This window comes from Trichoplusia ni, chromosome 4, assembly GCF_003590095.1.
Source record: "Trichoplusia ni isolate ovarian cell line Hi5 chromosome 4, tn1, whole genome shotgun sequence".
Lineage (NCBI taxonomy): Eukaryota > Metazoa > Arthropoda > Insecta > Lepidoptera > Noctuidae > Trichoplusia > Trichoplusia ni.
Genome location: NC_039481.1, coordinates 16206498 through 16217231, shown reverse-complemented (window position 1 = coordinate 16217231; position 10734 = coordinate 16206498). Strand labels below are relative to the sequence as shown.

At 37.6% G+C, this 10734-nt stretch overlaps 2 protein-coding genes across 3 annotated transcripts; one reads left to right on the top strand and one right to left on the bottom strand.

Annotated features, from left to right (window-relative positions):
- Window positions 1–262: 262 nt before the first annotated feature.
- On the bottom strand, window positions 263–4610 carry LOC113493270 (metallophosphoesterase 1-like). 2 transcript variants are annotated; one of them, XM_026871165.1, is made up of 9 exons: window positions 4385–4610; window positions 4119–4311; window positions 3552–3693; window positions 3420–3479; window positions 2783–2949; window positions 1956–2038; window positions 1362–1649; window positions 682–830; window positions 263–368 (listed from the first exon to the last, which is right to left on the bottom strand). In XM_026871165.1, exons 1-9 carry the CDS (start codon window positions 4508–4510, stop codon window positions 350–352), a joined length of 1227 nt encoding a protein of 408 aa, XP_026726966.1. In that variant the 5' UTR covers window positions 4511–4610; the 3' UTR covers window positions 263–349. The 2 variants fall into 2 exon arrangements, with proteins under 2 accessions (XP_026726966.1, XP_026726967.1); XM_026871166.1 differs by lacking the exon at window positions 3420–3479 and having other exon boundaries at window positions 4385–4609.
- Window positions 4611–4861: 251 nt separating this feature from the next.
- Window positions 4862–10676, top strand: LOC113493264 (GATOR complex protein WDR59). The gene is made up of 12 exons (XM_026871155.1): window positions 4862–5265; window positions 5374–5581; window positions 6031–6612; window positions 6694–6773; window positions 6863–7201; window positions 7293–7667; window positions 7915–8068; window positions 8201–8384; window positions 8549–8669; window positions 8837–9091; window positions 9356–9576; window positions 10162–10676. Exons 1-12 carry the CDS (start codon window positions 5017–5019, stop codon window positions 10250–10252), a joined length of 2859 nt encoding a protein of 952 aa, XP_026726956.1. The 5' UTR covers window positions 4862–5016; the 3' UTR covers window positions 10253–10676.
- The last annotated feature ends 58 nt before the right edge of the window (window positions 10677–10734 follow it).

Here is a 10734-nt window from a genome sequence, read left to right as displayed (position 1 = left end):
ATATACTCCATCCTTTTGTATTAACTTGTAAATCATTAAGCGCTTTTAATTATCAATAAGCAAAGTTAAAGATTTAAAAGCAAAGTTTCAGAAGCATATTACAAATGCCAATAAACTTAAACTAGTAGTGTCACGTGGCTAAGACTCACACGAAGACACGAAGATAAGCTATTCACGCAACGTGCGGGTAAATCGATTCACCATAAAATAATATTAAAATTTAAGAGAAGGGGTCAGACCTTGAATTAAAGAAACAGTGACATAAGTTCTTTAAATAAATAACTATTTAATTCGTTGGTAATTTGAAGAAAAACATATTAAAGGCAAGTAAGTACGTTTGTTCGCCAGTTCACACTTTTTTTCCAGATCTGAAAAAGAATAGTTTTTTATTAAAACCTTACCTCTTTTCTATTAAAAACAAAAACAGGTTATATTGAACCAAGATTTAAGTCATCTTCTACCTACTTTCTAATCATATGATTTAAATTACAGAGCACAATAAAAATAACTGTTTTTGAGATTGTCTGATTTTTCGTATATTATAATAAATTATAGTTTTTGCTCGTGGTTCCGTCTGCGTGGAAGTTTTTTAAGACGATAAAAAGCAACCCGCGTCTGCATTTAACATACACACAAATCTATATTTCACGTTTATAATATATGTATGTATAAAGTACTTACAATTGTTTGTAGCTCAAAGTGTTGACCGTGGTGTAATATCGTATATAGACCAGAAGCGCGAGCAACATCAATATCGCTGTGATCTGCAGACTCCACTCGAGAGGCAAACCGCACTTCGACACCTTCACCTCTTCCGGAGTTATTGTTAACTAAATATGCAAAAACAATATTATTAAAATAAATAAGACTTTAAATTAAAATCCTATGGGAGGCCCAACATGATAGAAAACAACGATAGCTGGGTCCCTTGCCTGGAGTTATCTCATAAACAAATAATATGCAGTTACGATAAAACATAAACGACCTAACCTGTTACTATGTGTAGTTAAAGTCAGCAACAAGAGTGTTTAAAAGTTTATTCATTGAATATTGTTTCTGAATGTACCTTTTATGATCTACATAACATACAAGTAAGGGTCATTTTATGTTTACATCATTGAAGGGTCAAATTCTCCGCAATCAAAGGAATGCGAACGCGTGCGATTACTTATATCAAAAGAAATATAAGTATGACGTAATTGAGATAAGGGTGTGTTTGCTATACTTCTACTTTTACATCAACGCTTCGAAGCTCTTTTTCCTTGCTAGTAAGTATTCTCTATACCCAGTCTACCCAAGTTTGACTCAGACCGTTTCTATAATAAATTGTACATGAAAGTTATAAAGTAATGTTCACTTACCAAATAGTACTTGGGGTCAAGCCTATTCCTCCACGAGAATGAAGGTACAGTATACTCAATGAACTCTATCTTATGGTCCGGTGTCGGCACGAAGCTGTGACGTACGACGCAGCTGTGATGCGTGTGCGCACCGAAGGCCGCCCGCGGGTGTAGACTCTCTACCAAGTATTCTGTAGACTCTTTAGACAGACAGTCCCAGCGTTCCTCGAATAGACTGTTTCTTTCTGGTAATGGTGCAGCATCGGGCTCCGTGCATACATTATCAGATTCCCGGTACAAAGGATAATGCTGGAACACACATTTTTATACCTTTACCACAATTTTAATTATTATGTAGGTATAGACGTTAATTCTAATAAGCGATATTTGTGTAGCCATGTCCGCCTTATTGAACCAAGACTTAGACTAAGGCATTTGGTCCTAGAATTAAGGAATGCGCAATTTTTCTTGCGCGGACATCGAACCCGCTGCTCGTTCGCATATGGGGCGCCTGATGGCATGGTAGCTTATAAGACATTATCTAGCTAGACTTTATCAATTATTTTGTAATTTCAACTTATAATTGATTCCAAAAGAAACCGTAAAAGAGCTCACCTGCATAATAATTGGTCGGCTGTAGTGTTCCAATCTCTTCTTCCCTTTACAAAGGCTTGAACCACTGCTGCACCTTAATATGTCTGTTTAGGCAAAGTTTAAAACATATAGTAATTCTTGGTATTAGGAGCGTAAAAAAATAATAATTATACAATTTTATAGTTTTATTGGTAGGTAGATAGTACATAATTACTTGATGTTATTTTCTAAACAACGTTTTGGGATCACAAGGAAAATGATGAGGAAAGTTATGTTTTAAAATGATATAGTCATGTGCGAATTACGATCGTTCTTAGTAAAGGCCACTCGATATTTACAATAAAGCGCTACCAAGGCGACTCTCGCATAAATTAAATACACAGTAGAGACAGAAATCTCCTTATACATTTACAAATTAACATGTAAGTAAGTATATCTTGCATAAATAGTTGCATCAAATAAATTATGTTTAGTTGTTTAATTTTTTTTTAGAATAGCTGGTCTTAATACTACGTAGTACTAGTACGTACTATGTGATCAATATTGTGGTTACCCACAATATTTACAATACTTACATTTTTTTATATTCTTCATGAAGATTTATAGGATAACTCACGGTCTGAAGTGTGCACTATTTTAGTATTAAGATAGTCGTAAGTACGTAAGTAGATTAGCAAAAAGATACAGAATACGAAAAACCGGAAAAAATTTAAACGGACGTCAAAATAAACATTTCGCTATACCCGACCGACAGACAAATGAAGTGTAAAGGGTCATTTAGACAAAGCAAGAAATGTCGTGCGAGTGAAAAAATATTTCTCGCACTGCCTACATCAGCTTTAACTTACTTGATATGTTACTTATCTCGGCGACAGTACGCGCACATAGGGTACATCCATCTCCCTCCATTGCCATAGAGTTGATGAGAACGAAGTGGTTCCCTCTGATGCTGACCATCTGCACCGGCGGCGACTTTAGCTTACTCTCAAACCGTTTCGCGAGGTGCGGCGTTATCCTTTGGACATACTACAGTTTATTTAGAATGGGAATTGGTAAGTTTAACATTTACTAACAAGATTTTATTCAATATAAAATTAAGGCTACTACATATTTTTGTTTTGAACTTGTGATTCTTATAATTACACTATCTTCTGATTTTCTGTACAATATAAGAAGTATGTTATGTAGTTAATATGAGATCTATAAATTCGAAAAGAAAACAATACTGACTACGTAAATATTTTGTTTACTTCTATTTATAACCTACTGAAGAAAATTGAAATCAAAAGTATTTAAATTCCAAGCAATCTAACTAGACGTCACAATTTAATGACATCAGTTGATACATATTTCATAAAACCTGCATGCACAGGGTTTGCGGAGGCATAGCAGAAGAGGTGGCATTAGTACTGTGAGTCTAGTCCTAATAAATTAAACAATGAACAAAAAACTAAGTAACTAATACAATATCGCAAAAGACATTACCTACGAAACACATCACTTATGATAGGGCCTGCAATCCTGACTTCCCTCTCTAGCTTCTTACTTTCAGTCAAGAAAACCAATTCATGATTATTAATAAAGAGATCAATTATTTTATACACAAATTAATATTACCTGTAGTGATAGCCTATATCATGGTTGCCAACTACAGAGTACAGTTCAGTACTCTCAGGAACTTTAAACAATCTATGGAATCTATCGACATAGTCATTAAACTCCTTTTCCGGACACCATTTGCCCTCATCAAATAAATCGCCTGCAACAATGAGATAATATTTGCTGTAGGATCATAACACAAGAAGACAAAACTCAGCACATATTCTTTCCTAGAGAATGAAAGATTATTTTTATATAAAAGTATCATTTCGACGGACCTGTTGGTCTAGTGGTTAGTGACCCTGACTGCTATACCTGAGGTCGTGGGTTCGATTCCCACCCAGGGCAAATGTTTATGTGATGAGCACGATCATTTGTTCTGTGTCTGGGTGTAATTTATCTATATTATGTATGTATTTAGAAATATATAATTATGTTTATCAGTTGTCTAGTACTCATAATACAAGCTCTGCTTAGTTTGAGATTAGATAGCGTTGTGTGAAAGTTGTGGAATATTTATTTATTTTATTTAAATTAAGAATAAACCAATTCTTGAGTATCTTGTAAGTATATTTGAGTAGGTACCTAAAACAAACACAACTTCTGGGTTGTGAAGAGTCATAGCGGTCTGAAAAGCACGATGCATCTGCCACTCTCGGCGCCATTTATCAAACCAGTGACCATTCCGGGATCCTAACAGGTGCGTGTCGGCTATAACCATCGCGTATACCGGCTCTATTCCCTCATGCGATTCTTTGTTTAACGCAGACCAGTCACACTGCAATTAACAAATTACGAATTAGTAAAATTGCTTCAATAAATAAAACATTTTTAAAAACAAAACAAAATACCTGAATTTGAGTAACATAGTAAATTAAATATTCGCAATAAACGTAAATAAAAATTAAACCGAGCAGTAAACGAAGAAGTATATGATTAAGATAGTTTCGCCGCAGTTTCGGTACCCAAACTACCATTGTGCCTTATGTGAATTTCTCATTTTTACATCTTTGATTATCGTTTCAAAAGCATTATAAGCTTTTGTATGCAAACAACTTTTATCAATGACGTATTGTTTATAATGTCAGATTTTGTGAAACCAAAACTGACATCTGTCAATGTCAGCAAATCCGCACATATAAACGCACAATATTTTTAGTTTATCGCATTTTTTGAATCACTATAAAAGATTTATTTTCTAATCAAATCTATCATAAAATTAATTTGAACAGTTTAATAATAAATTATAGTGTGTTACCGACAACTTGTGTGAAACTATGCGTGTTAAATTATAAAGATTTAACACGCATAGTTCGTTTCGCATTCGTAACGCAACTCATCTTTCAGCTGATTGTCAAAATTGAATATTGTCAAAACATACGAGAGTGGAAGTGCAACAAATAATAAGATAAATAAATTATGATTTTACGACTAGTATTGTAATTGGAAGGCACAATATACGTTTTACAACAACTGTCGTAACATGTCAATTCATTGGAGTGCAGAGATATTAAAATGGGAGTACCGGGACTTACAGGCTACGGCTATGTCCGTAGATTATTCCGGCAACAACGTGCTTTTGGCAGGTCGAAGGTGGCTCGCTATCAAACAAATCACTCAGGATGAAGATTCGGGGGATATAGTGAAAAAGTATCCTCGCCACAGCAAGTATGATGCGGCAGGCGCCGAGTGGTGCCAGTCGTACCATGGACAGAAACTATGCGCAATTGCAGTAAATATTTTAATCTGACTGTATTGATTTTTAATAAATAGGCCAACGGGGATAACATTATTTTTACATTTCACTGTAACTTACATTAAAGTTTTTGTTCTATTTCAGAGTAACCAAAGAGTAGATGTGTATGAATGGCGAGGGGGTAATGACTTGACTTGCATAGGTTCTCTCAGAGGGCATACTAGAGTAGTAAGTGATACACACTTCCACCGACAAGATCACAACTTGATAGCAACATGTTCTATAGACACATTTACTCACCTATGGGATCTTAGAGATTCAAGAAAACCTGTTGTTTCACTTTGTGCTGTTGGTTAGTATACTAATTTGTTTACTGCAGAATTTCTATATTTATGGATAAACCTTTAATAGGTGCAAAGTAATTTTTATCTTCTAATATATAAAATTCCCGTGTCACAATGTTAGTTACCATACTCCTTCGAAATGGTTCAACCGATTTTTATGAAATGTTGTATACCTACATATTGGGAGGTCTGAGAATAGAACAACATCTATTATCATACCCCTAAGTGATAAGGGTTGCTCACACTATAAATTATAAAAAAAATATTTTATTTTTTGGACGAAATTTTTTGTTTTTGTTTTTTTATAATGTGGCATTAAAAATACATACAAGAAGTAATAATTTATAAGGCAAAACAACGTTTGCTGGGTCAGCTAGTTGTTCTATAATAAATACAATAGTGTGAGTGTGAGGAAATTTATTTGACAACTTTACAAGAGTTTCATTTTCATTTACAGCTGGGGCTTCACAAGTTCAATGGAATAAAGTAGCCACTCACATTGTGGCCACAGCCCATGATGGTGACATAAAAATTTGGGATTATCGCAAACACTCTGCACCCATTCACTATATTTCTGCTCATTTGTGCAAAATACATGGAGTGGACTGGAGCCCTCACCATGAATACCAACTAGTAACATCAAGCCATGATGGGAGCATCAAATACTTTGATATTAATAATGCAAGAAGACCTGAGAATGTTATAATGACGAATTTCCCAGTGTGGCGTGCTATATACACACCCTTTGGAAGTGGTCTGCTGACGATAGGAGTTGGCTGGGGAGGGATGCCGAGGGTAGAGCAGGCAGGAGTCATAGGCATCTGGGTAGGGGGAACACTCACACATAGACTTGTGGGCCACACTGACACAGTCCAGACAATGGTCTGGAGACCAAACACATCACCATCTAATTACCAGCTTGTGACATGGGCCAGGGATCAGTCCCTCAGAGTTTGGACTATGCATCCATCATTGCTGAAAATGTGCAATCACTACCTGCCTGATGATGGTGAAAATGATGAGGACAATAACAGTGACAGTGAGTACATTATCTAACCAGATTGCATTGCCAGAATTAAACTTTGTCACTTACCTTAAAATCTGATCTCATATTTTTCAGATGTCAGCTATGCATCAACAGCAGGATCTACAAATGATGTATCTGGAGCTGGTGATAACAAGGGGCAGGATATTTCATTGGTAAGCCAGCATTTACTGCTACATACCAATAATAATTCTTAACAAGGATATCAGTTTCTAATACACAAAAGTATTTTTTTTTTTGTCAGAACAAAATTCCTCACAAGACAAACACATCAATTGACGAAGAGTTTGAGTCTATTCGTGAGATGGCGAACATCGAGGTGACAGACATGAACATAGAAACTCGGACCTGCCAAATACATTCAGAGCGCAACGGCTACGTCGCGAATCTTCAAGTTACATTCCCCAGAAATGTCACAGAACAAACCATACCCAAATTCTCTTGGCTATCCGGTACGAATGTTGATAGCCCCACTACAATACGAATATTACAGTCTATCAACAGAACGGCGTACCGGAAGAAAAAGGAGGGACACAGATGTTTATTACATTGCTTAAAAACTCTAGCGACATCTATTGACGAGGTAATTCAAACTTATAAATTCAGCAATATTATGTCAAAAAACATCTAATTGCAAGAACAAATATTTTCACTACGATTTTTCCGACCCGCAGATACCAGTTAAATCTAGTGACGATAACGATTCAATGAAATCTAGTCAAAGAAGTCAATCGGAGAGTGAAAATGCAGGTGATTCCTGTATACCTTTCCCTCGGACTTGTGGTGCGAAGTGGTGTGGAGTTAGTACGCTAGTTGTGTTCAATAGGCCGGCTAACGCTCGACGGCTGTCCCTCAAGCACGAGACGGGAACTCCAAGGTCTATGTCATCACTGTCTTTAACTCCAGCACTGTTTGGCACGACTGGGTACAGCTCAGTGTCGCCACACGCAACAACGACGCCGTCTCCGACGAACGCGTCTGGCTTCCCACAGTTACATCACCGCCATGCATCGAATTCTATAACAACATTCTACTTTCAAGATAGATGGGTAAGTCACTTCATAGTTTGTGTCGTAATTAGAAAACTTTATTCACTAAAAACGCCCTATAATCATTTAACATATGACTTGTAGAGAGAAGTCATTGAGCTGAGCACAAAATGAAATTCATACAACATACAGTTGTCATATTGCAACATATGATTTAAAAAATGAAGCTAGACAGACGAATGTCTAATATATGTCTAGTATATTAGTCGTTATTGTGTAAGTGATTAAAGCACGGGGCTATTGTCAGAAGGCGCAAGGTCGTCGAGCCGGCAGCATGCGCAGTCGAGGCAGTATATCGGGCTGCGTGGCGCCGCGCGTCGTCATGTACGCTGCGACTAATCTCTTCCCCCTTAACCGGAACCTCGCTGAAAAATACGTCATCAATGCTGACAACCCTGTTGGTATGTATTATCAATTTAACTACGAAAATGAGCAACTCTTTGAACCTGTTAGTGAAAAATGACCCTTACGCCTCAACGCTCTAGGTTCAATTTGGCATTTTTGTAACATTGGAAGTAATTTGTGTTGTATAGATATGTGCGAGAAGAACGCAAAGGCAGCTACAGAGGAAGGCGAGACAGAACTGGCTCACGCATGGAACCTGGCTGAGCTGGCGGCGCGCTCTCTGCACGCGCGTGGCTCTGACCACTTCGCGTCCAGCGAGGAGAGCATGGGTTGGGTGGGACACCCGCTCTGCTGTAACTTAGTGCAGTCGTTGTGAGTATCTGCAATTCAATTAAATTAGAAATAAGTTTAATTTACCTTCTAAAACCCTACCACTGAACACAGTAGTGAGAACTATTTGACAGCAATTGAGACCAGCTTAGTTTCGACAAACTGGTTAAGAGGCGACTGACTCCTAATAATATAATTTGTTTCAGAATAACTCACTATGCGAAGGCATCAAACCTACAGATGGCGGCTATGTTGGCGTGTGCATTTTCAGTGTTCAATGACACGAGTAATTCTAGTTCGCAGTCCACGATCAGCACCTCTAGTTATGTAAGTCTAACTAAACTTGAAGACTAATTTACGATTTTTTATAAAGATAGTGAACAGTTTGATTGTTGTTTAACAACTCCCTTCCTAAGATAGCTATTTTGGACAAAAAAAATACGGTGATATTTATTCTTTCATTTCTTTCTACGACTATTTTGTATGTTTTATAGGGTAATGGTACCTCGCCGTACAGCACAGTGAACCAGTATAGTGAGATAAGCGCGGACGGGTGGACGCTGCCAATCGTGCTCCGCAGCAACTCTTGCTCAGAGGCTGAGAACTTCTACACGGACTCCACCGTCTCCAAGTCTGAACAGACATCTTCATGTGTACTCGACGAAGCCACTGTACATCTGTATCATTGCTTCAAACGGGTTTATGCAGATATTTTGCATCGATGGCAGCTGATATATAAAAAGACTGAGGTAAGTGCAAATGTTTCATTAGTTATTTAGTAGACTAAACGTTCAAGTTGCTCATTTTTTTTATTTTGTCTCAAAGACATTGTTATATTACATTCGATTTTGACGGTTTTCCGTCAAAAATAATGTATTTTGACGGATTTTAATAGTATGTAATTCGTAGTATGTACATGTGATTTGATCTATTAAACTTGGCATCGTACAAAAATGAGAAATGTTTGTTTTTGTCGTCGAAAGATATTCATTTATCATGTATGTCGCGGTCAGGTGCTGAAGCAGGTGCGCGGCGGGGCGTGGTGCGGCGGCGGCGCGGGCCCCGTGCTGGCGGCGGAGTGCGCGCGCTGCGGCGGCGCGGCGCGCGGCGCGGCGTGCGGCGCCTGCGGCCGCGCCGCGCTGCGCTGCGCCGTGTGCCGCCGCCCCGTGCGCGGCCTGGCCGCCGCCTGCCACTACTGCGCGCACGCCGGACACGCGCTGCACATGCTGCACTGGTACTACACCCTACTACTCGACCAATACTTCACACCTGACAGCTTAGTTTAAAACGATGTTCCAGACACGGTCCTAGGAATTTTGGAATACTCGTATGTCGTAATGAAAAAAAACTAATTATTGACCGTTACGACAGTTGCTTTTATATTTGTTGCAAAAGCGGCAAAAGAATTACATTATCTGTGAAAATTTCAACTGTCTAGCTATCGCAGCTCACACAGACAAACAGCGGCAGTGTCTTAGTACCTAATAAGTGGAATTCTAAAACATAATCGTGTATGAGCTTCTATTCTCCTCAGGTCAAGCCTTGAGGGGAATTAAATTTAATCGCGCAATATTTCGATTACGTCGATTAGTTGTGATCTTTAAAAATACTAAGTATATAAATTATTTTTAACATAAAATGTCTACTGAAAATATTTATTAATATAATATGTCCGCTAAATATCTGCGAGTTAAGTCAAGACCACAAACCGCAACTTTGTATGTCACCAAGAAACCACCAAGAATCCAAAGTATTACACTTCACTGTTGCCTTCAAACTATCGTTTTCCATACTTAACCTAGTTTATGATTTGATGCAGGTTCTCGCAGCATGACACCTGCCCCACCGGCTGCGGCTGCAAGTGCGTCATGGAGGGTAATACCGTGTGGAAAGGAGTCAAGTATGTGTAACTATGTTTGTATCAAATTACCTATTGTGGTTGATCGAATGCACGGGAAGGCAGTTATACGTTGCTGTGTATGGATAAGAAAAATTGAGAAAACAGTTCTGCCTTACGTCAGTTATTAATTTTTGACATTCTGATGTTACAATATCTACTCAATATCATCATCGGGAAATCGACTTTCCTATGCTATCGTGAGATGCTGTTAATATTTTAGTAAAAAAAATACTTATGTAAATAAAGTTCTTAACTATCGGGTAAAGTAGCACAGTAAATGTATCCATAGTTGATAAGAGAATTTAGATTAAAGCTATATGTAAATTTGCTATATTGAAGTATGTTTGTGACACAATAATATAAATTATAACCGCTTCTATTTAAGTATAAAGACTGGTGATTTTCTAATTTAATAAATAAGTGCACATGTTTTATCAAGAATTTTATTTAACAAACTTTTTATATTACAAATATAATTACAAACAAACCAAC

What these genes read in the sequence shown, in the direction of transcription:
- LOC113493270 (XM_026871165.1), bottom strand. Translation starts at nt 4,510, where the DNA reads ATGGTAGTTTGGGTACCGAAACTGCGGCGAAACTATCTTAATCATATA. An exon ending in AGAAGTTGTGTTTGTTTTAG is followed by an intron (nt 3,694 to 4,118) that starts GTACCTACTCAA and finishes TCATTGTTGCAG; the next exon opens with GCGATTTATTTGATGAGGGC. An exon ending in TTGACCCCAAGTACTATTTG is followed by an intron (nt 831 to 1,361) that starts GTAAGTGAACAT and finishes TTGCATATTTAG; the next exon opens with TTAACAATAACTCCGGAAGA.
- LOC113493264 (XM_026871155.1), top strand. Translation starts at nt 5,017, where the DNA reads ATGTCAATTCATTGGAGTGCAGAGATATTAAAATGGGAGTACCGGGAC. An exon ending in TAGCGACATCTATTGACGAG is followed by an intron (nt 7,202 to 7,292) that starts GTAATTCAAACT and finishes TCCGACCCGCAG; the next exon opens with ATACCAGTTAAATCTAGTGA. An exon ending in GCGCTGCACATGCTGCACTG is followed by an intron (nt 9,577 to 10,161) that starts GTACTACACCCT and finishes GATTTGATGCAG; the next exon opens with GTTCTCGCAGCATGACACCT.